Source organism: Saccostrea echinata, unplaced genomic scaffold, assembly GCF_033153115.1.
Source record: "Saccostrea echinata isolate AGI-Se365-2 ecotype Australia unplaced genomic scaffold, CSIRO_AGI_Sech_v1 ptg000016l, whole genome shotgun sequence".
In the NCBI taxonomy this organism is placed as follows: domain Eukaryota; kingdom Metazoa; phylum Mollusca; class Bivalvia; order Ostreida; family Ostreidae; genus Saccostrea; species Saccostrea echinata.
The window spans coordinates 23,787,893-23,813,735 of NW_026889765.1; the positions used below are offsets into that span (position 1 = coordinate 23,787,893).

Sequence of the window (25,843 nt, forward strand, 5' to 3'; positions counted from 1 at the left end):
CCACCATATATTCTTTTAAGATTCATGGTGAATAAAAAAATTACTGTGGAAATCATTTTAATTCATGGGGGTGGGGAGTTGGTCAATCAAAATTTGACTGGTTCGTCAGAACATATTTTTTCTGGTTGTGTATTAAGAAGGTTGCTTTGAATAAAGTTTGTTTGTGGGGATGTAAATTCTTGGGTAAGAGTGATCCAAGAAATCCAGAAATATTGGTCTCTCATGAAAAATGATGATTCCACAGTACTTAATAAAAAGCAAAAATTCAAAACTTTTACAAAGCTTGCAAAAGGGACATTTATTAGAAATGATTTCAAAAATAACAAATGGAAATGTGATACATTTTAGAGACAAATCCCAGATCATTTATATCAGATCTATAATAAACATAACAATTTAAAAAAAACGATTTTCAGAGATTACAAACCTCTATCACACAGTAGTATTTCACCAAAATAAAATTTTGAAATAAAAACAAACTGGAAAATAACAATGCTGTCACTGGTAAAAAAATAAATAAATCTGAGATTTTACGTAAAAGAGCACTGTAATGTAATTTCAGGAATAACTTCAAATCAGATCAAACAAAAGAAATGCCTATTGCTTTGACAGTAAAATTAAAGAGTCACACTTGATAGAAAGGTTTAAATATAACTTCAAAAAATTTACAAAAATATATCTCATTCTTACTAAACTTAAACTATTAAGATATAATCTTAAATAAATTGTTGTACCTAAGAGAAAATATGATGCCTGATCAACAAAGCCATGCTGCTTACAACAAAAACTCTTGTCATTGTGTGCAAGATAAACACTAAAGATATACCGGTAAACAAACTGGATTTCAAATACTTCAACTAAAAATAGCAATGTTATGTCATAATAAAAAAACATAAAGCCAGTAGGTCCCCTCTGCATGTTTTGTAAACTGGGATTCTTCTACATTTTGACTTGTATTTAGAAGAAAACTTATCAAAATTATACACTTGATGCCATTGGAGGAAGAAATGTGATAAGATTCAATATATACAGTTGACATATTTACCAGGTATCCTGTACTTTAAATATTCATCTTATGGCAAAAATTCTCTTAAACCTATCAACCTTTGTCAAATGACCTAGTGCAAAGGAAAACTTCAGATTCTGAGTTTGTTTTTTTAAACAATAGGCATTTTCTTGGGTTCTCCTATTCCCGGATTTCCTCTGTTCTGTCTTGACTAATTATCCTCTGGTATTTTTCTGTCATAGTTATTTTTATTATGCTAAGCATGAAAAATCGTGTTATTTTTCTTTATCTTTATAGCTTCTCGATGGTGGTCTTAATAATGTTGATGCAGTCGTTTAACTGTTCGTCATTGATTATAAGGGGTGGGGCAAATCGGATGATGTCACCATGCGTAGGCTTGGCCAGCAGTCCATTGTCTCTTAGTTTTAAACACACCTCCCATGCATCATATTCTACAAGAAAACAACAAAAACATTCTGTTACTTTTAAAAATGTATAATGAGTTTCCTTTCAGAGTATTAATAATGATACCATTCTTTTTACCTTGAGATACCATAAGAGGACAAATTTCCCTATTAAATGGGGTCATACTTAATCTAACATTGTAAAACCTAACATTGTAAAAAATTTTCTCTGTAAATGACCTTCATTTTATGTCCATCAACTAGAATTTTATACATGTACTTCAATCCTACACTGTACCTACATTACTGTACATTTAGAACACCTGGGAAATTTATAATGATATCAAAATTTTGTACCAGTTTTACTCATTTGTTCCTCATATGTGTATATGAGACTTACTTTCATTGATGACAATGGCATTCAGTAGTCCCTTGCCTCTAACAATTTTCACCTTTTCCTTTGGAAGTTTGGCAAGTTCACTTCTCAAAACCTTTCCCAGCCTTTCTGCATTGTCTGCAAGTTTTTCCTCCAGCAAGACCTACAAAGCATACGGGGTATGCAAAAAGTCAACAATAAAACGATCTTCTGAAGTTGAAGAAATATTACAAAATTCTTTAAAATCTCAATCTACTTTGTCTATAAAACCAATATGCTGTCAAACGAGAAAAGATCTGCCGATATGACAGGACACGTTACCTCTAAAGCTGCTATGGCGACCTTACAGCCGAGTGGATTACCTCCATAAGTAGAACCGTGTTCACCAGGTTTAATGGTCAGCATGACTTCATCATTGGCTAAAACCGCTGAGACCTGTCACAAAATGAGATTTAAGTAATGTGAACAGACATGAGCAGTAAATATTTGTTAATCTAATTCATTAAAAGTATTTTATGTGAAGATTACCCTATATCCATTTTTTTCGTGATGATCTATTTTTTGCAATCAATTTTAATTCGCAAAAAATAAGACACACAGAAATTATGTCGATTATTGTGTGCCATAAAAACATATCCATTAAAATCTTTTTTTTTAAATCGTAAAAAATAACTTGTGCAAAATAAAAACAGTACAAATCTGCCTTTTTTCGCAAAATTTCAAACTCATGAAAAAAAAACTCGGATATACGTTAATATTCAGAATACAGAAAACTCACAGGATAGATGCCTCCAGAGAGAGCTTTCCCCAGGATCAAGAGGTCAGGCTTCACATTTTCATGATCAACAGCCAACATTCTACAAAAGCAGTATTTACAAAGATTGTGTTCAATTGCACAGATTTTTTTCCTTCTTTTTCAAGATAAATATTTATTAATGAAATTATAACACAAGTCTGCCAATTTCTTAGACTATTGGAAAATGGTAGATCAAAATAGAAACCATTATTTTGACGTGCAAAGTTACTGTAATAAAATAAGAAATCTGAACTTCACAATATAAATCTTTCTCCCATGTACGTATATATAAAAGATTATCACAAGTATAGCTGGTTAGACAATATGAACATAACTATTAATACAAATCTTTCTCCCTATACAAAAGGATATCACAAATACTGCTAAAAATACTATTCTACATTTTGAAACATTTCCCCATATATTAGACAATTATTTTTATCTTGCGTACTTTCCAGTTCTGCAGAGTCCAGTCTGAACTTCATCAGCAATCCACAGTACGTTGTACTTGGTGCACAATTCACGAACTTTGCGTAGGTAACCCTCGTCTGGTACTACAACGCCAGCCTCACCCTGAATGGGCTCCACCATGAAAGCACAACAATTGGGATCCTGCAACTCTTTCTAAAAAGCAGATAAATGAATGTTCAAAGAGAGATAACCACACTTTACAAAGCTAGCATTATTTTGTTCACAATATTTAAGGAAAGTATCACAAAAATAGAAAGACATATGAAATATAGCAAACTGAGATATAAATATACTTTGTAAATTTCATATCAATCTCTCTTTTTCAAAAAGGATCTTTTTTATCACTCATCCAGAAGATATAGGACACATGAAATCATGATAAATAGTACGAATTCTTCAGAGGAACCTCATGCAGTCATTCAAATTGATCAACTTTAGAAACACCTTATAGCAAATTGCCAGGGATGAACAATTTTAATTTGTTATGAAAATCATTATATCCAGTAAGTTCACAGTTTTATAGTTTTAAAAAACTATAAGCATGAAAACTATTTTGCTGCAAGTGTGAATTCATAATAAAGTTGTAACTGTATATGTAGCCATGTTTGACAGTATGTCAGGAATAAATCTGCCAAAAAACTGTTATCTGATTACTCATACGGAAATTAAATGTAAACCACTTCAAACATCAAATTTTTCCTGAACTGCAACTTTTATTTAATTTAACACAAATTTGAAATTTAGAAAAATTCAAATAAATAGCCTTTACAATTAATCATGCTCTTTATTTAGAGTTGGAGGCCTGACACAGCGAACAAAATGATGAAACCTTACTCCATCTAATAACATAATGGCCAATGATATGCAAATTTCTAAGCTACCACTTAAAATGTAGGAATTTCGATTAAAGAATTTAATTTGAACCATACCATACTACACTCCTACATATTAAACAACACATGAACACAATCCCAATTTCATAACCTTATTGTGCATCTACACCACAAGGCTAATTACACTGAAATATATATTTTGTCTACCTCTAAAAAGCTATGTAGTTTAAATGACATTAAAATACAAAAAACTTTCTTTAGAATTTACAGGAATTAATATCTCAGCTCACCTCCAAAGCTGGAATATTATTATATGGCACAATAGTGTAACCCGGCATGTAGGGTCCATACCCCTCAAAACTCGAGGGGTCTGTAGAACTGGAAATGGCTGCCAAAGTTCGGCCCCAAAAGTTGTTCTCAGCAAACACAATCTTGGCCTTGTTCTTTGGGATTTTCTTTACATTGTATGCCCATTTCCTGGCTAATTTATTGGCTGTTTCTCCACCTTCCACACCTGGGAATGGAATTTTAGTTGTATTATTTGACAATAAAGCATTCTGAGAGTATTACATTAGCAGTACAGTGTACTGAGTTCTCTACTGGTATGGGCCATAATTCCCTCAAAATTCATGCAGCAAAAAAAAAAATAAATGCTAACTTGATCTGTAGCAAGATAAATTAACACACCAAATATCAGCTCAAAATATAGATTTAAGAAAGTCTCAAAAACCATGTCGGACAGAATGTCAGACTTAGAGGAAAACAATACGGTACTCCCCTCGTTTTTCACCAGTTAGCAGATGCAGAAATGTAGCTCTCCAAAAAAAAAAAAAAATTGACAGACCGGAGAGCTACAGTGCAATCCATAGAAAAAGCGGAATATTTACTGCACACAAAAAGTTGCGTATGGATCTGATTTCATTTATTCAAATTCTTGCCTCAACTACTCAAACGCTAGATTTCAAAAAACTCCTAAGACCTCTATCATTTTCTCCTGTAGTTGGCATCTGCACAAAGTGTGTCAGACCAAATTGTCTTTATAGCAAATGAGTGAAATTTTCGATGGTCCCAATTTCAGGTCCAGGAGGGCTATTAATTAAGAATAGTTATGGGGAATTCTTTGTTGTGGTAGTAGAAAAATAATATGTTAGGAACACACGGTTAATAATACTTTGAGATGGCAGCTTGAATATATGGACAAATAAATCGAGAAAAAGTGCACTTTTTTTGTGCACAATAAATATACACTTTTTTCAATGGGTGGCACTGTAGCTCTCTGGTCATCGATTATAATTTTTCTGACCAGTGAGCTACAGATCTGCAGCTACACCAGTAGGAGACTAAAAAAAATCCAAGTTTATGCTAGTGGTACATGCATTCTCCTAAAAACTGCATGTGCTTTCATATGGGTGTGTATTGTTTGGGGTTTTTTTTAGTTGTATGATGTCTCAGAGGATCTTTTTTTTCTTTTTGTCAGTTTCTTTACTTGCATACAACTACACTTAGGTTAAATGTGAATTTATTTTTACAACAGTAGGCACCAAATTTTTTTGTTGGTGAAAAGTGATTAAATCTTGATGACATTTCTGTAGATGGAGAATAACTTCTCTATCTTTATATAATTTCAAGGTCTCTAAACCTCTTATGAGCACAAGTACATGGCTAAAAATATGGTGCTTTTTCAATGTATGGTCAAAGACATAATGAAGACATACAAAGATGGCCCTTTAAAATCCACAGCATAATCCTTTACATTACATTCACAGGTTCAACCTTTACAAAAATATTTTGAAAACTTATTTTACATTTCTCTAAGACCTTAACAGGATAAAAAAAATTTAAAAGTCCTGGTTTGCTGATGTATAAGAACTTTAAATTCTTATTCTCTGGAAGACTTGAATATATTAATTTGCAACAAAGTCATAACTGCATGGGTACAGGTAAGGTCCATGCTTAACTGAACTTTGATCCCTTCCATAATTAACACACACTTTCATCCAATAACGGACACATTATCAGCACAAGAACTCCCCCCTTTCACTGCAGGATAAAAATTTACCTGTGTTCATGGGAAGGACCTTATCATAGCCAAAAAGTTTAGTGACGTATTCCTCATATTCTCCCAGCACATTGTTGTAGAATGCTCTGGAGGTCAAGGCCAGAGTAGATGCCTGCTCGGTCAAAGCCTTGATGATCTTTGGGTGCGAGTGTCCTTGGTTTACAGCACTGTAAGCACTTAGAAAATCGTAGTAACGATTTCCATCGACATCCCACATATATACTCCTACAATTCAAAACATGGCAATTTGTTAATCTCCGAAATCTACATGCACTTTTTTTTACAGGCTTACTTGATAAATTGAAAAATATTTTAAGGAGAAATTCTCGAGGCTTAATGAGGTTGTTAATCATATCTTCTTTAGGTCAGGTTACATAAATGTGTGCCTCTCATTCATTAAAAATGCTTTTTATAGAATATATATGTTAATACAGCCTTTAAAAGTACAGTTTTACCTTCTCCTTTGCAGATAGCCACAGGGAGGGGGTGGTAGTTGTGGGCTCCATATTTATCCTCCCGATCGAACACAGCCTGGGATTTAGCTGTGATGTTAACCACACTGCGGACAGGCTGTTGCAGACCTTTTAACTTATGACAGGCATTTCCAACTGCATACAACTGTCTCTGCAATTTACTGAACATCTTTATTCTGAAATGTAAATAAATTTTGTCTTAAATTTTAATGGTGTAATGAATTCAGTTACAAGTAAAATATAGCATCTAAGGTCTGATTTTGTACAGGAAACATTTTTTTCCCCCTCCAAACGGTTAAATCATATCCTTTGTTTTAGCGATTTGTAGACCTTAAATATACACTATATATATTCTTTTTTTTTAATCCTATATACGTGTTGTTATTACATATATATCAGAATGCAGACAGATTAAAAAAAAAGAATATATATAGTGTATATTTAGGCCTACTACTGTATCTCCATCATTAAAATATTGGTTTGCTTGTGGTTTATACTTAAATTCTAGATTCTAAAAGGTTCAGGTAGAATGTGAAAAAAGATATCAAGAATGCATGAGAACCCAGTAATACGGTATCTATTGATAAAATTTATCTTGTTCAAGGATATCCTCACCCTCCTCTCCAGAAACCTGGCAATGGATACATGTATACTGTGTCAATGACACTGTACTATATAATGAGCATAATTTATACACATAGGCCTATTTAATGAAACACATAGTAGATCTATATCAAATTGTTTTTATATAAAGTGGAGTTTAAAATTTTATCATCTATGGTTTATTTGCAACTCACAACACTCATGTATTTTTATATTATAATTTCAGGTGCCTGCGGCAACTTCCTCTCTAGTCAATGACCCGTCTTTAGGAGGTGTGTCAAAATGGAAAGATCTGATTGGTGAACAATAAAAACAAGCCATTACAAGGCCCCTGTCTCTTCCATATTAAAAATATCTTTTAAAAAATGCAAATATATAATCAATGGTTAATCCACTTGTTGAATTTTGTGCCCCCAATAATATGTCTACAAAGCAGGGGCGTGTAGATCTATTGCATGTAATTAAGCCTTGACCTCATTTTTCCACACGTGGCCATGATGAACTTGTACGCCGAAAAAATGTAATTTTTTTGGTTTGTTTAGTTTTGCTGTTTTGGTTTCACAAATAATGTTCATTTCTCATTGAACACAGAGTCAACTGAAACTCTTAACAATTCATGTTAGGCTTAACTAACATCATACAATAAAGACAATGAAAACATTATCCAGTTCTAGCTGGTATTGAACAGTTTTGCGCTTGTATCGATCATGCACCCACTTTCTTACTACGAGGATTAGGCGTAATTTGCATCAAGCGAAAGAAGAAAGAGAATGAAAAGCACAATCTTTTTAAAGGTAAAAAAACATGAAACAATTCCCTAAAACTGAATATGATAAAGTCCATACACTGTAATTGCTGTATTAGCTCGGTTGACAGATTTTCATGTTGCACTGCCAATATTTTTCCCCCTTCATTCACTCCAACCAAACCAATGTGAACGACATCTTACTTTTTCTGCTTTCAAAAAAATAAAAAAAAAATGTTCATTATAAGAAGAAAAGGCCTTACCTTTCTCACTCAAAGTCAGATCAGTTGACTTGAGTCACCCTATGTGAACTCCACAATACGGAATGTACGGAATCGCAAAGGATAATAAGTGACGAAAGGCGAAGCGAAATGCGCGTATACATAAAAACTGTAGACAGGAAGAATGAGTTGTTCCTCTTGTTAGGTAAGAGCGCGATTCAGTTCTATCTGGTTTTCAATAAAAGAAAAAGCAATAACCTTTTTTCGAGATTAAATAAAATCGATTTACGCTAAACTGGAAATATCCAGATTTTTACAGTACGAACAATATGCTCTTCCATCAAAGTAACTTACGGACCGGTTTAATATGCATTTTTTCTGCAATAGTTGCAACCGTTAATCCCCGTATTAACAAACAAAGGGTCTACACATAGACGATTTATTAGCTTATTCAATATGGACATGAAAATTTCAACAACAGCTAAGGGATCATTTTTGTTGTAGAATTTTTAAAATTTTAGGCGTATGTTTTTATTGTGTTTTGTTTGTATGTTGTTTAACGTCCCCCTCGAGAATTTTTCATTCACATGGAGACGCCACCACTTACCGGTGGAGAGCTGCAAATTTTGTCCTATACCCGGCACTTACGGCCATTGAGCAGCGAGGGATCTTTTTCGTGCCAGCACCTACTGCGACACGGGACCTCGGTTTATACGGTCTCATCCGAAGGACCGGTCTCCACGTCCCACAGTGGGATTCGAACCCGCGACGTAAGGATCAACTCCTTACTCCGCGACTCTAATAACTTTGTGCACAACTTGTATATCTGCCCAGGCTCCAAAATATACTTGCCAAAAATTATTTTTAATGATTTTACAAATTACCAAGCATTTTCCTTTTTCCCATAAAATGCACTGAATACGAGACTTAAGTATTAAAGACAACTGTATGCAATCAACTTACATGTATCAAATACTTGACAGTTAATTCAAATACAGTCGATATTTTCCAGCCATACTGAATTTTTGATGCAATTACCAACACATGCGGGCACGCTACCGACTGAGCTAACATGACGGTTTATCATAACAAAGAAATATGAAGAAGCTTGAAAAACAGCAGGCCATTTTTGCTTGCTGTTCAATCCATATTCATTGTATATACTTCTATGTATATCGTGAATAAAATACTTCTTAAACTTAAACTAAGCTTGAAAAACCTTGAATTCTGAACCAAAAAAGGAGTTAGCCATGCAATTAAACAGAAAATTCAGAACTTGATTACATTTTCAACAGTGAAATACCGTCTGTAATTTATTACATTTTCAATAGTGAAATACTGGAATTCCATTATTGAATAAAAGTGATATTTTGTCACAGTGTGAAAGAATATCACAGTAATATTTTGTGACAGTGTGAAAGAATATAATAGAAGAGTGGCAAAATTCTCCATTTTCCTTCCCTTCACGAAGAGTGTTGTAAAAAATATTCCCTGACCACAGGTACTTGACGTTTTAAACCCTTCTCTTTAATGATAAAAATATCCCCATACTACAATAATAACAAGGTACGTCACGGTCGCCATCTTGAATTTTTCAGGTCAACTATATCGCCTCGATTTTTGTCTACAACATGTTTAAAATCAACGGACACAACCACCAACGTTAATTACTTACTTTGGATACGTCTCAACTTTCGGGTTATTCCACTGAAATCACGTAACATCCATTCTATTTATTCAAATATCGCTCCAAACTCAGTCTACTGCTTCCGATTCAGTAAATCTTAGAAAAGGGAGGCCGGAAGTTGATGCTTTTATGTCATAATGTGGGATAGCCCTTTTCTGATTGGTCCTTATATTAACATGCTTATGAATAATAATGAACTGAAAAACGCGTTCGTATGGGAAAAAGAATGAAATCTGAGCACACCACATTTTATATTTACTTATTATATTGACACATATTCATATAATATATTTGCACATAATTGGTTTCAGACTACATGCAGTGTACTTTTTACATTAACATTGGAGTAGTCCCACACTTAAAAAAAGATGGGGGGGGGGGGTCCAAGAATTACTGTATTATACAAGAAAGGAGATGTCTATGAGAATCGTCAAAAACATTTAAAAAGGGTTTGAATGGAGTAAATCAAAATATAAAAATGAAAAGGAGGAAAAAATACCAGACGCAGAGCTCAAACATGATGCTTTTGCTCCATGATACTTTTGCTCGCCTCTCTTCTGAAATTTCTTATAGACTCGTAATACATATATTTCACCTAAAGGAAGGTGGAATGAGGGTTCAGACATAAGCACTAGCTCATCTGATATTAAAAGGTCTTTTATACGTTATATATTTAAATTCAGCGGTGGAAAATTATTTTTAAAAAAGGGGGGGGGGGGGATTCACTTATGAATATCTTACGCAAATCAAGAAAACATTTTACACTGAAAGACCATTTACACATTTGACGGAAAAGAGTAATACATTAAAGGTACCGGTCAGACTGTACTTTAAGAGCCTGTTTACAAAAGAAATTATGACCAGGACCAGATTTTCATTTGCTCACCCACCATTTTCTTATGAGTTATTCCCCTCTTTTTGCATTTATTTGCATGGAAACTATCATTTTTAGGCCGACTGCCCCTTTTCTAGTTGTAGTACTGTTAAACCCTCTCACTTATTGAACAAACAAACAATAAATAAATAATGTTCCTTTCCCCAAACACTCTTTGGGAGACTGACTGACTATTTATTTTTATTTTCAAATTATTTTTTATTTATTTATTTATTTTTTTTTTTTTGCGTTTTTTTAAAATTCTACCCCCCCCCCCCCGAAAAAAGATGCTACGTGCCTCAATCACTTTGCACAATATATCTGCCTGTTTTTTGAGTAATGACCTACAGGTGGTATGGGTTCCAAGTGTCTGCTTTCACGAAGTCCTGTCAACAAATAACAGCAATGGCGGACTGGAACTAAAGCGACTCTGCTGTAAACCCATTATCCTTCATAACTGTTACAATCCTTTTATTTAACCTAAGAACAGTCTACCTTCGTTTCATAAGAAATACTATTTTTCCAGTACCTGTTTACTTAGAAGAATACAACTTTGCCGATCTCTTTAAATAATTCAAAAAAAAAAAAAAAAAACAAAAAAAAAAACAAAAACCGCGTACCACAGGACTTGGTATACCCCCATTTATTTTAATCCGGGATCTCTCTCTTTTTTTTTCTAATGCTAGTACATTGTATGCATCACATGTTATTGATGTTGTAACCCTTTCTCCTCTATTAGTTATTTGAAAATAAATGTATCTCGCTTTTGACTGATACATGTATAGTTGAAACAAGCTTTTTACAAAAAATTTCAACGAGGATGAAAACTCAATAACATGTATTAAATAAACAAAACACACCAATGGGAAAAACTGTGTTAATTCCAGATTACAGAAACAACTCTAAGTGGATATCTCTGAAAAGCGTGTAACAGTTGTTTTAAAAAGCACATGCTGCCTCTGCCGGACTTTTCCCGCGAAATGTCATTTTTCTTTTAACCAATCAAATATAACTGAAGGGTATTCCCATTTACATAAAAGCATCAACTTCCGGCCTCCCTTTTCTAAGATTTACTGAATCGGAAGCAGTAGACTGAGTTTGGAGCGATATTTGAATAAATAGAATGGATGTTACGTGATTTCAGTGGAATAACCCGAAAGTTGAGACGTATCCAAAGTAAGTAATTAACGTTGGTGGTTGTGTCCGTTGATTTTAAACATGTTGTAGACAAAAAATCGAGGCGATGTAGTTGACCTGAAAAATTCAAGATGGCGACCGTGACGTACCTTGTTTTTCCGCAGTAATTCTGGACCCACAATGCATCGCTTCTTGTTCTCGCTGCTAACTTCGTTCGCGCGGTAACAATAGCTAAAAATTCAGACAAAATAAACTCATATTAATTTAATGGATATTGCATACAGATAGTAGATTAAACGTTCTTTGTTAAAATCATTGCACTTTTTAAGCTTTGTTTATGGAAATGCAGCTAACATACGTCATGTGACGTCACAGTTCCAAATGTCTCGTGCGGTTTGAAGAGGCGGATCTTAACGAATGAAGTGAACAATGCGCTCGCCTCAACGGTCGCACCGTCAACATATTAGTATGGGGATATCTTTATCATTAAAGAGAAAGGTTTAAAACGTCAAGTACCTGTGTGTCAAAGTTATCACTGTAGTTAACTTTAGTAAACTATAGTTAACTATGGTATTTTTTTGTTAGGGATATAACGTCACAGTCCATGGCACTGTGTTACGAAAAGACAGAGGCAAATTAAAGGAAAATCAAAGAAAATGTAATAAACAGAAAATTCGATATTTTGTAGTTGGATATGAAAATTGATTTCACTCGCGAGATAGTTTTTTCGCACTCGTAAAAATATCAAATGAATCCTGTCCCATTCGAGAAATAAATTCCATATCCAACCACAAGACATTGAGTATCCTCTATTTTTTTATTTGATAAAGGTGATATTTTGTCACAGTGTGATAGAACATCAAAGTTATATTCTGTCAAAGTGAGAAAAAATAGTCAGAAGTGCGGCAAAACTCTCTGTTCCTTTCCATCTCGAAGAGTGTTGTAAAAAAATACTTCCGTTTATAAAATAGAGAATAAATAAACCATTCCGATAGAGACTAAAACTGCAAAAATTTCTCCAAATATATATGTTTTTGAAAATAAATTTTCACAATGTTTTTATTACAATCGCATAGTGCTGCTCTGTTACGTCTCAACCGCTCAACTATCACATCACAGTCTACTCTATGAAGTTGTGTTACGAAAAGACAGAGGTAAAGAGAAAATAAAGAAAATGCAATAAACAGAAAATGCAATGTTTAAGTTTATAGTTGAATATGGATTTTTTTTTTAAATTTTATATTTTTGAGACAGGATTTTTCCTTGGTACTCGTGAAAATAAAATAAAAAAAAAAAAAACCCGCCCCACCCGTGAAATAAATTCCATTTACAACTAAAAACATTGAATATCCTCTATTTATACAGTTTTATCGACTGGTTGTCATTTGATATATCAAAATGCCAAACACGGTATCCATACTCTGCATATAAATTTGTACAATAATTATTTCCATCATCGACGTCGTGAGAAATAATTGCAGTTTTCAGTATGGAATTTAGGATTGTCTCTCTTTGCTCACTTTACAACTCTGCATCTGGAATAAACTATATAGATATACTAGCTATTATACAAGGGGTATAAATTTGATAAATAGTGCAAAAGGTCATCAGAGCATAAGAAAAGTACGAAAAGCAGTTTCTTTTTATTTTTAATCCCTCAAAGCATTCTCCGTTAAGCAAGTGTCTTTACACGAAACCGGAACTTCTCTAGGGACGCTTAGAAAACTGTGATGTTGTTACTCCCCCATTGGATTTGTAGCGTCTTCATGTGAGCATTTTGTCGAGTTTCAGGAACAGAAAGAAGTCACAAGGACTAAAATCAGGCAAATACGGGGGAAAGGGGGGGGGGGTTTAAGCTCTGTAACTGTATTTTCTAGAATTCCTCTACAAATCTTTGCAGCATGCAGCGTTGTCCTTTAAAAGAGAAAAAAATCACAGGGATCGGTATTTGGGCATCACTTTGTGAGAACCAGCTTCTTTTTTCTCAATGCATTTTTAGTCTCTTAGTAATATCCTTCATTGTAAATCTGACAACTTCAGGTACTTTAACACGTTATATTTTTATAATTCACCTGGTCATAGTACCGAAAGAGTAGCCTTTCCATATATTAAAATCATATCTTCATATGTGTCCTTCAGCGGATTTTTTTTTTTTTATTAAAGAAGCTCATTTTTCACATAGACCCTCATTTCCATCTTATTAGATCATAGTTGTTTAGTTTTCAGCTCAATATAGTTACAATGCCTAATTTTAAAGTGTTTTTCTTTTTAAATCTGTAGAAAAAGCAGGTTGATTTAAGTGATTCAGAGTTCGTAAAAAGAGCTATTGTTAGGCCGAGTAAAAATGAACTAGAAATGAACTACCCGGTAGACTGCTTTTATATTTGATATGGAAAACTGTATATCGTGGTATTATTGAACTCGTTTCGTACCCGAAATCATTTTTTCTTTGATTCACCTCACAGATAAATGGACATTCAAGATTCAAGATTTCACATTAAAAAGAAAATGAACACAACCATGTGTTCAAGTGCCCACAGAATTGGAATGATTGTATATTTTGCATAAAAGATAGAAAGAAAGATAAATTGCAGGGTTCAGTAAATGTTCAACCAAAACCCTATCCTTATTCCTTACCAAAATATTAACTGCTGTGAAGGAGAAACTTGAGACGTACTATATGTAAACATATTTAACATCTGAAGTGTTGTAAATCAAATGTGGATTTTCAAAACTGAAGGAAAAAAATGGAAAATTTAAGATGATAAAACTTTCCAAAATCAATAGCATCAAAGCATACGATTTTTCAACGCTTTATACAACCATTCCACACGATAAATTTAAGAACAAGGTTTTTGACATCATAGACAACTGATTCCTTCATAAAATGGAACTCGTAATTTTTCATATCTCGCGAGTGGTCATCTCCAAATTACTTTCTTGAAATCATTCTTATTCTACATCACACTACTTCGAAGTTGATATTTAAAAGATGCTGGAGATCTGCAATGTCAATATCTATTTAGCCTTTGGAGACCAGGTCTTCCGACAATCTCTTGGAATTCCCATGTGCTCTTATTGTTTTCCTTTATCAGTCGACCTGTTTTTGTATTGCTATGTATTATTCCAGAATTGATTCAAAAACTTCTACTTGAGAAGTATAAAACTCTTGCTGCGGTCTGCAACTCGACATTTAGATGTATCGACGACGTTTTATCAATGATTAATAGTTACTTTTATTCATATGTCAACTCGATATATCCCAGTGAACTTGAAATAAAAGACAACACAGATCTGCTACATCTGTTTCATGTTTAGTTGTTTTACTGACAATAGACGATAAAAGTCAACTAATGTAAACTGTATGAAAAACGGAATGACTTCAGCTTTCCCATGGTCAAATTTCTTATTTTATGTAGTAATATTCCACTATTACCCCCAAATGGTGTACATGTATATGAATGAAAAAGGTGAGGATAACGAACAGTGATCGATCTCAAAAAACTTACAAACGATACAAATCTGTTAACAGAACATAAAACACGGACCCCCGGAAATTCCAGAGATGGGATCAGGTGCCTAGTTGGAATAAGCGCCCCCTGTAGATCGGTCACATCCACCTTGAACCCTATGTATTGAGGAGGTACAGATGTATATGTCATCCCAATCGAGCATGCCTTTTGTACTATCAATTTTTAAACTGAGGCAGCCTACTGACAAATAAAGTGACATCACAAGGTTTTCCCCAACCTTTTTTAAAGTCAGCATTTGCAAATTCTAGGGTAGTAAAATATGTAATGACCTTGCTTGCAAATACAACCTATCATTGGGGCGTATTTTATCTGACATATTTCATACTAATTGTTACACATGGGCCTTTGTATACTGTGGAATCATTAAAATTCGATGGGGTCATTTTTCATGGATTGCTTAAATTTTACAGTTCGTAGGGACGTAATTTCGTGTATTCTCTTATACCTACAGAAGGGAATATGACTTAGTAACCATTGTTTATTAATTCATGCAGGATGTAAATTCGTGAATGAGAGGTACCCTCAAATTCCATGAAAATGAGCCACCACAAAATCTAATGATTCCACAGTACCTATTTTTATACCAATTCGACTACCGCTTACTGTCTTTCTTATCAATAGGTAGGGCTCACAGAGGGGTGATCGACAGGGGATGCCTACTCAAAGGCACCTGATACTAAAAGTTGCATTATTTTTTGTTTACGAAAGTGAATACGAAATTGTGCTACGAATTCAAAATATGCCTCACTAGTACTAGCTCACCAAGCGCCCGGCATTAGATGTGAAAGTCAAGGATCTTCCGGAAAAAAAAAACAACAAAAAACCTGTAAGTTGTAATTCACGGTAGGCGTTAGTGCGATAAAGAACTCTCACTGCTTAGTGACTCTGAGTGCCGAGTGAGGTTAATTTGAAGCCTTTTACTGGTATTTAGTGACATCTCACACGAAAAAGGTGAAGATAACGAACAGTGATCGATCTAAAAATAAAAAAAACTACAAAAATACAAATCTGTGAACAGGGCATAAAAATTTGGCGATTCCAGAGATGGGATCAAGTGCGTAGGAATAGTAAGCAGTCCCTGTCGACCCGTCACATTTGAGATGATTGCGTTTAGGTCTTCATTTTTTTTTTCATTTTTCAACTATATATATTAATATCACCAGTGCAGCGGAACTGTAGTTGAAAGAAGAAGAGCAAGAACATTTAAGAGGATTTTGTTTTAAGATGTTCAGTATCTAGGCACTGTAATTTTTGATTAAATTGAAAAGTTTGGAACCAACAGTTTGGGAATATCTGTAGGAAATGCAGGGTGTTGACTTAAGACATGGTGGAATGCAAGACTTAACTTTTTTTTAATGATTAAGAATATAATTAATGTTCACAGCATGTATTTCTTTGTTGGCAAATTTAAGGAAGCGACGGGTTGAATCAGAATTATTATCTTCCAACACATGTGGTGGCTTCAAGAGCCTATGCTGTGGGCAACATCCATAATAACAAACACTAGCTTGTATTCTGCAGTTAGGAATCTAAGTACAGACGTGCTTTAGCTTGTTCAAATAGTTCATTCAAAACTTTCAAGGGAACCGAGTAAAGTTAGTGTGAATGTGATGAAGACCTATCTTTTATTGACGTAAGGTAAAGTGAATCAAGTATATCTAGTCTATTGTATGATCAATATCCATGACTACGTCTAGATATTTTGTTGAGAAGTCCCATCAAATTCACAATGGCACATTGTGGGCTTGAAAGATTCCCCATATTATTTACATGATTACATGATTGGTTGCAACCATGTGTAAAGGCCGCGCCTAGTTTCCTAATACAGTATTCCTATCGTTGTCTATGGATTGGAGTGCTTAAAGTGGGACTATTAGTTGGATGATATATTTTTCCAAAAATCGAACTCTGATTGATTGATTGTATATTGTTTTACGTCCCGTTCGAGAATTTATCACTCATATAGAGACGTCACCATATACCGGCGAAGGGCTTCAAATTTAGACCTTTACCCGACACTCAGGGCCATTGAGCAGTGAGGGTTCTTTATCGTGCCAACGCCTACCGTGATATGGGGCCTCGGATTTTAAGGTCTCATCCGAATAACCCGCAACTTTCACTTCAAGTGACGAGTGCTTGGCGAAGGAACGATTGCTACCTATTTTTTCTATCGACCTTAGGTCTGTCGAGGCCCTGATTCGAACACACGACCTTCCGATCACGGAGCGAGCGATCTACCGAGCTACCGTGACGATAACATCTGATTGAAAAAAGAAGAAATTCTCATAAGAGACGTAAAAGAAATCAATCAATCAATAAATCAAACATTCAGTAAAAAGAAAAATGCGTACCCCCTACATAGTATCCCTCTGTCTTCAGTAGATTGGAAGTGATAAAAGGATAACAGAAGATAACAGAAGATAACTGATCAATATGTAAAGGTTCTAGTTGACTAAGCTTGTAAAACTTAGTAATATAGAAGAACTTGGCTTTTGTTCCACATCTGTGAATCCGACTTATATTCACATGTCTATTTCACAGTATGAAACTCTTCGAAATCAGTTTTCATGACTTTTAATATTCCAGTTCACTGGAGTGAATTTTAGCTACCGTACCTTTTCTTCATTTCAAACCTCCCTAAAATTCATACAACGAAAGAAAAATTGCAGGACCAAGTAATTGTTTTAAGGAGCTGTTATCTTTTCTTCTGCTGTGGAGGAGAAACTTCAAGAAGTGGTGTATACCATATGTGGATTCTTAAAGTATGAACTTATATATGAAAATGTGAAATAACACAACATTTCCCCAAAATTAACAGCATCAAAATCGATGACATTTTAACATTTATGCAATCATTTATTTCTATAAAGACCAGACTTTAACATCAGAGAGATTTGCATATTAACGAAAATGAAATTTGGAAATATTTACATATTATAATTATTCACCTATAAAGTTACTTTGTGTTAAAATAATTCGATTCTATCCCTAATGTATCTTAAAATAATATCAAAAAGATGCCGAAGTTCCTTAATGACAATATTTATGTAGTCTTTGTAGACCAGTAGCCTTTTTTTACGAAAAAATTACGATGAAGACAAAATTTCCTCATTCTCAAACTAGTAACTAAGCTGTAAGCTGTAGTAGATCACAAATATCTTATATTTCTATTACATTGTAAATCATATTTTAGGGGACCCCCCCCCCCTCCCCAATATTTTTATTACATATGTCATAAGATTTTTTGTTTTTTGAAAAGGGCCACAGGTTTTCCAAAAAATATTTTAAAATTCACATTAACATCAATTCTGTTCCTTTGTTAGCCAACTATTTGTAATCTTACAAAGCAGATTAAAAAGAAAACTACATGAAAAGAAGAAAGCCCTTGCTGTAGCCCTTAGTTCGAAATTTATATATAACAACATCTTTAATCAATTTCAATATTCAATATTATTCATATATCCCAGTCAGAAATAAAAGACATCACATCTACAGATAAATGGCAGACTAACGACTGCACTTAATGATATCACATCTACAGATTAATGGCAAACTATAGACTGCACTCAATGGAAAACAGGATGACAAACTCTTCCATCTTCAGCCTTCCATATCTATATGACAATATTCCATTATCACCTACATATATTGACTGTCTCCCAAATAAATCGGAACGCAAAAGCGTGCTCTGTGTACGACTATTTTTTTTAAACCAATGCAGGCTACTGACAAATAAATTGATATTACAAAGATTTTTTTAACAGTATCATTTGAAGTAACCATTTTGCACATTCTATGTTCATTTTAATGACTTTTACTTTGGGTTTATTTTTCACTGACATATTTTAAACCAATTGTAACATTATTTTTTCATACTTGATTTGAATGCGGATTATCTTTTACCTGATCAATGCAGAGGGTTCACCGCGGCTATCAATGGTCGACAGGTGATGCTTGCTCCTCCTACACAACTGATCCCAGCCCTGGTGTTTCCAAGACTGGGTGTTTTTACTTTGTTACTTTTTTTTATTGTTGATAGAATTTATCAAATTTAATTCTGATATTTATCTTCATTATTTCATTATTAAACCTATTTATCGATAGCAAACTGACTTAAGATCTTTTTAGGTGGGAAATCTAAACAATGCAAATTTCATGACAAATTTAATCTAGAAACATTTCCTTTTTCATTCACGTGACCTTGACATTTTTCTCAAACAACTTTGAAAATTTTCTTTCGTAATGTCAAATACTCATTGCTATTTGTTTTCAGATATATTTGTTGAGTTAGTTTTCGTTAACATGGTCAGGGATATTCAGTGAAAAAGATAAGCACAATCTACTATACGTATTTATTCCGCACAGTAATATTTTAATTTTAATCATTTTGACTTAAAGAAGTGGTCTTTAATTGTCTTTAATTATTACTTTAATGAATTTTTACAGTATTTTATGATATAAAAGTTTTTCATATACAACATGAATAAGGAACATAATCTACACATAGGGTCAATCACCTTTTATAACAGGTGCAAGCTATACACAGTACAATTGTCTGTGCATATGGTCCTAAATATCATTGCACTCTTAACAATCAGCAAATTAATGTTTATGTCAACCAAAGGACAAGAAGAAACATTTACAAGACGTGTTTTGAATCCCATCATCTGCTAAGGTCAAAACCATCTGAAAATGTAGCTAAGTTATTCATTAATTTGCTTGTTTTAATCACACCTATGATTCAACAAATGACAAATTAAGTTATATTTTTTTAAAACAATAATTGCTTTCTCTGAAGCAGGAGGCATCTGGTTCATATTCTAAATAAGTTTTGTGACTTCATTTTGTACGAATAATTAACAAAATTATTTGACCCTGAATTATACATCTTTAAAAAACGAATTGATTTACTGCAATAAACAAAATACTGTCATGTTCGGTAACAAGAAATCTGTCAAGTTTATGATTTTACTAATAAACTGGTTTTGTTTTTTAAAGATTTCAAAATAGATTTTAAATTCTGTCTGATATATCATTTTGCTGAAAGACAGCCGATTTGATTGATGATGAAATGCATATCAATACCAATAATTAATTATTATACAAAACGTTCATCATTACCAGTTTTGCCACGATATTTTTGTTGTCTCTTTTACCACAAAGCAGACCAAACGAAAACTGAAAAGAATAACAATTAAACTTACAAGGGAATGTATGATTAAACGAATGTCAAAGATAAAAAAAAATGATCAAATTATTAAATTGAAAGTATCAAATAGTTTGTTAGATTTCAATAAGAATGACAACACTCATAAAAATAAAAAAAAAAGATAAAGAATTGTGCATCTTCCTGAGCTTCTTTTAATTTTTATCAGTAATGGCAACACTTTTCGTGGAAATCGAAAAATAACACATAGATTTCTCTTCATTAAGATGTCAATTGCTTTATTAAATTTTGAAATGAAACTTTTGCAAGATTCACGTTTTAAAAAAATACAGATAAGTGGTTAGCAAACAAACAGGCAGACGACAAACAAATTTCCAACGCAAAGGCTTTTTTATTCGTTGAGAAAAGTTCAAAATTGCAAAAGAATTTTTTTTTCAATGTCGACGTCAAACCGATTCCAGGGATGTAATCACACGAGGTCAAAGGTGATATAACCTTCAGGATACTTGCTACAAATTAAACAACTGGTTTCGATTTAAATAATGACAATAGATACTAAATATGTATTTTTTTAAAAATTGAATAAGCTAGCCATATAAAGTTTTTTTTTCTTTTTAATATTTCTCATTTATGTCATACAAAGTGATGAAAGATGCAGAAGTAAGAACAAAAAGCAAGAAGTTTAAACATTTTAGAGAAAATCTACAATTTCTTACTATTTAAGTAATTTATAATGCATCATTTAAAACCCAGATAAGTCTTAATATGTACTTAATCATGCATCCTGTTTTTATTTGTAGCAAGTGTCCTTAATTGAAGATTATTACATAATGAAAAATGTTAATCCCAATCTCAGAATCTACCTCTTTCTTAATTATTATGAACAATACATCATCAAACATATACAGTCTGTCAACGTGAATTATTGTTGTGCACCTTTTCACACATTTTCTTGTGAAATGAAAGTTGCTTATTACGTGAGGAAATTAAAAAAAAGTGAATTCTACGAAAAAATTAAAATAAGTATGGCTTATCACGTCAGAGTGAGAATTTACGTATATTATCTTTATTAATTAATGTAATTTACCAGATTTGCATTGAAATTATAGAGATCATTTCAAAGAATACAATTCTGGGTTTGTTCTAAGTATTTATAGGTTGTTTTCCACAATAGCAGGAAGTCAAGGTTATAGAAATAATTTGTTTTTCGTAATACACTCATACAATTATTCAGTAATTCAGTAAAAATCTTTACTCATTTATTCATACATGTAGTTTGCTTTTAGTTCAAATTAATATTTTTCCCCTTTTAAGGCAAAGAACATTAACAACTATAAAAACATGATATTATTTTTTTTTTATTGAAATTTATTTTATAAAATTTAACTCGATGTTAGGCCAACTTTAAAATAATGTTTGTTTGCCCTCTCCCGACTCAGGATAAAAAAAAAATGGGTCGATAGGTTGGTAAGAATTTTTTTTCAGGAAATTTTCAAGATCAATGCTGAATTTTCATAATCTGTTTTCCGGAATGCATAAAAAATTGCTACCTGGAGGTTAAGAAAAGTTTTGCGTCGGGCCATTTTTAGCCAGTCGGTCGAGAGAGGGCAACCAAAATTTTTTGTATAGATGGCTTTAGCAAAAATGTTTATAGTACGATTCATTCTTGAGACATAAGCAGTGAAGTATTATTATGACAAGAAAATTTTGATTGCTGTGGACTTTCTGCCATGAAGTTTATCGTTGTGAAAGTTGAATCAGTAGAAGTTAACGCGTTGGTTGATTGAAGATACAGTTATATATCAATAATGAAAACGGTGAAAAAACGAACAGTGATCGACAACCTACAAATAATACAAATCTGTGAACAGGGCTCACAACACGGACCCCCGAAATTTCCAGAGGTTAAATCAGGTGCCTGGAAGAAGTAAGCATCCCCTGTCGACTGGTCAAGCCCACTGAGAGCCTATGCATTGATCAGGTAGACGGAATATTTGACCTTCTAATGATATGACCACTATACTATATTATAACATAGTGAATTTTAATTCAAATTATTAGTGATCACTATAAGGAGTTAAATTAAGGAAATCGTTGAATTGGTAACTCCTTATCTAAGACGATTGATTGATTGTATGTTGTTTAACGTCCCTCTCGAGAATTTTTCACTCATATGGAGACGCCACCATTTGCCGGTGAAGAGCTGCAAATTTTGTCCTATACTCGGCACTTACGCCATTGAGCAGTGAGGGATCTTTTTCGTGCCAGCACCTACTGCGACACGGGACCTCGGTTTATACGGTCTCATCCGAAGGTTATCTAAGACGAAGAACGAAAAGCAATTACAATGTACTTCATTTTACAAAACTTCTAATTCTGATGAATTTATAGGGAAATCATTTGGGGTTTTTGTGTGTGCCATTATAATGATTTTTAAGGCTTAATATCATCTCAATTTTGAGTAAGGACTATCAATATGAAAATATTGTGTATTCAGTCTTAATAAGCTTCAGTAGTTGATCAATTTTCAAAAAAAAGTTTCATAGACATTTACGCCTGATTAGGTACAAATATACGTTTTTGCCTTGTATTGTTATATACATAGTCTTTCAAAATCTGCGCGACTACACTAATGAAAAGATCGTCATTTTCGAAGCATTTTATTATAAACTTTTATCTCTATGGATACTCAAATAATTTTCTTTTGCCAGATTTGGTAAACAACCTACATTGTATTTTATTTTTTAAAAATTAAAAAGTCATTATTGACTTATGTCGATATACTGATTTTTAGAGTACAAGATCCCGAGAAGTGAACAGTCTCTTGGTCTTTTATTTTACGTAAATTAATACGTTAGTATAAGAGTATAAGATATGGTTAAGTGAACTTCGAAACAGAGATTCAAAAAATATAATTACACATTTGAAAAAGTAAAAAAACTAATTCCATTTTATCTGTATATCTTATAATATAATATTGGGTATATAAGAAAGTGCATTACTGTCGGGAACACTGAGAAAACAATTCACTATCAGTAACATTGTAAGGAAGCAAGTCCCTATTGGGAACATTTAAAGCAAGTGAATTACCATTGCAAACATTGTAAGAAAATTAAATTAATTACTATATTAGAAACATTAATAGAGAGTATTACAATCATGAACATTATTAGAAAGTAAATTACTACCGAGAACACTGTACTCAAGTAAATTACTATCAGGGCGTCTAGTTCATATTTTTAATAACATTTATGACTACATTATGTACGAATAATTAACAAAATTATCTGATCCTGAAACGTAATCTTAAGATTGTAAAATGAATTGATTTACAACAATAAACATAATACTGTCATGTTTGGGAACAAGAAATCTGTCAAATTTATGGTTTCACTAATGGACGTAGTTTTGTTTTCAAAGATATCAAAATAGATTAAAAATTAGTTTGATATATCATTTCGCTGTAAGACAGCTAATGACATTGACGATGAAATGCAGATCTACACCACCAATAAATCAACATACAAAATGATCGTGAAAACTAGTTTTGTTACATCTGATACCTCATAGTGGATCAAACAAACACTTGAATCAATTATATTAAATTTGAAGGTTAATGTATGATTAAGTGATAGTCAGGCAAAGATAAGAAAGATTTAACTATTTTAATTGTTTGAACTCATATTCAGTAAATTTTAAAAGAAAAATAAACAAACTTGCTCTTGAACTTGGAACAATAACTTTTGAGTTGTATAATACTTGATGTTTTCTTAATTTGTTTTGTATTTAAAATGCATTGTAGAGCATATAACTGTGGAGTACGTATTAACAAATAAGCATTTTTTTTTTCAGGTTTAGTATCAAGGCAACAGCATTCATTAAAATAATAATTAAAAAAAATCAAAGAGCATTGTCTTCTTCGTGTAATCTTTTCATGTATAAATTGATATAAATCGTTCTAAACATACACGCAGAGTAATATTTGAAAAATATACACACATTATGTCATTTCTAAGTTATTTTATCACGAGGCAGTTAAACTGTGTACCAATTTTTTTTTTTTTTTAATATATATCAGACCGAAAAGGTAAGATTTTGAAATTTATTTATTCATTATCATTTTTTAAAAAATATTATATTTTTTTTGCATTCCAATTGATTTACAATGGCAACACTGTTCGTGGAAATCAAAAAGTAATACTGAGAATTCTATGTCATAATATGGTCTATTTGTGTACCTGGTCTCATTGAAATTGGAATGAAATTGTTAGAGGAATAACATTTTGAAAAAAAAAGTTTCAATCAGACAGACAGATAGGCAGACGACACACTTTTCAACACAAACGCTCTTCTGGTCTTCGACAAATAGGTTAACCAGAAGTCTTTTATTGAAATCAGACTAAAATACAGGATAAGAGGTCTTTTTAAAGAGTTAAAAAGAAAGGATTACTGCACTTAACGATGGGTTTTGGGTCTTTCTCGGTTGCTTCTGTTGCTTTTCCTCCTAATCTTATTTCACTTTTCTATATTTATGAAAAAATTCTGTCAATTTCGAACCAAATTTAAATGTTAAAATGACTTTAAACTGTGATGCAATAAAATGATTCAATGTTTTTTGTCCTTACTGCTGTCCAAATATAGAGAATTTACACTTACCTGCCCTTGATTGAACATTAGATATGCATGAGAGGTGGAGCTAACATTGTAAGAATGGGTCTAAAATTAAACTACATAAATAACAATGGCATGCTTGAAAAAATAATGTGATCACTCTTTCCCATTTCCCTCTCCATCTTGTATGGCACAAATACACTACTGACAAAGGTTTCAAAACGAAATAAACAATACGAGCACGTCCATAATATTATAGGAGATTTTATATCAATGGAAGATGACTTTACGTGTTCGAACACAATGTCCTAGTTAGTACCTAAAGTACATGCTACCTTACCAGTCACGTGACGGAATTTAGTATTCACAAAGTTACCTGAGGTAAGAAATCAAGTGGTGAATTATAATATTCAACATGTCACAACCATTGGTTACAACACAGAGAACTAATGTAAGAAGAAGCAGTTTTTTTTCTCTTTTTAACCATGAACGCATGTTTGTCTATTAATCTCCTTTTGACACATCATTATTTATGCAAATATACAGCTACTGTTAAACGTAGAACAATAGACAAACATACGCTGACCATGTATGAAGTCAGTAAAAAAAGTGGGCATCCTCATTATCGAACGGAGATTCAAGAAATTGTGACGACCTCTGCATTTGAAAACAGATTCGAACTTCGTAAATACACACTTCTATTTAATGTAATTACATAAAGTTGTAGATTGTTTTGAAAGTTTATTTTGTCGCAAATTTCACGTCCTTGAGTGCAGTCATTCTTTCCTTTTTAATAACCATGACAACACCTTTCGTCGACATCAAAAACTGATATAAAAAATTATGT

The 25,843-nt window shown here is 32.9% G+C and overlaps 1 protein-coding gene across 1 annotated transcript; it reads right to left on the reverse strand.

The window, feature by feature from the left end:
- Nucleotides 1-485: 485 nt before the first annotated feature.
- On the reverse strand, nt 486-8,106 carry LOC133188571 (ornithine aminotransferase, mitochondrial-like). Its single transcript, XM_061324052.1, has 9 exons — nt 8,030-8,106; nt 6,401-6,594; nt 5,946-6,170; nt 4,177-4,400; nt 3,034-3,206; nt 2,565-2,643; nt 2,108-2,221; nt 1,811-1,949; nt 486-1,458 (listed from the first exon to the last, which is right to left on the reverse strand). The coding sequence occupies exons 2-9, from the start codon at nt 6,585-6,587 to the stop codon at nt 1,298-1,300; spliced, it is 1,302 nt and encodes a 433-aa protein (XP_061180036.1). The 5' UTR covers nt 6,588-6,594; nt 8,030-8,106; the 3' UTR covers nt 486-1,297.
- Nucleotides 8,107-25,843: the final 17,737 nt, after the last annotated feature.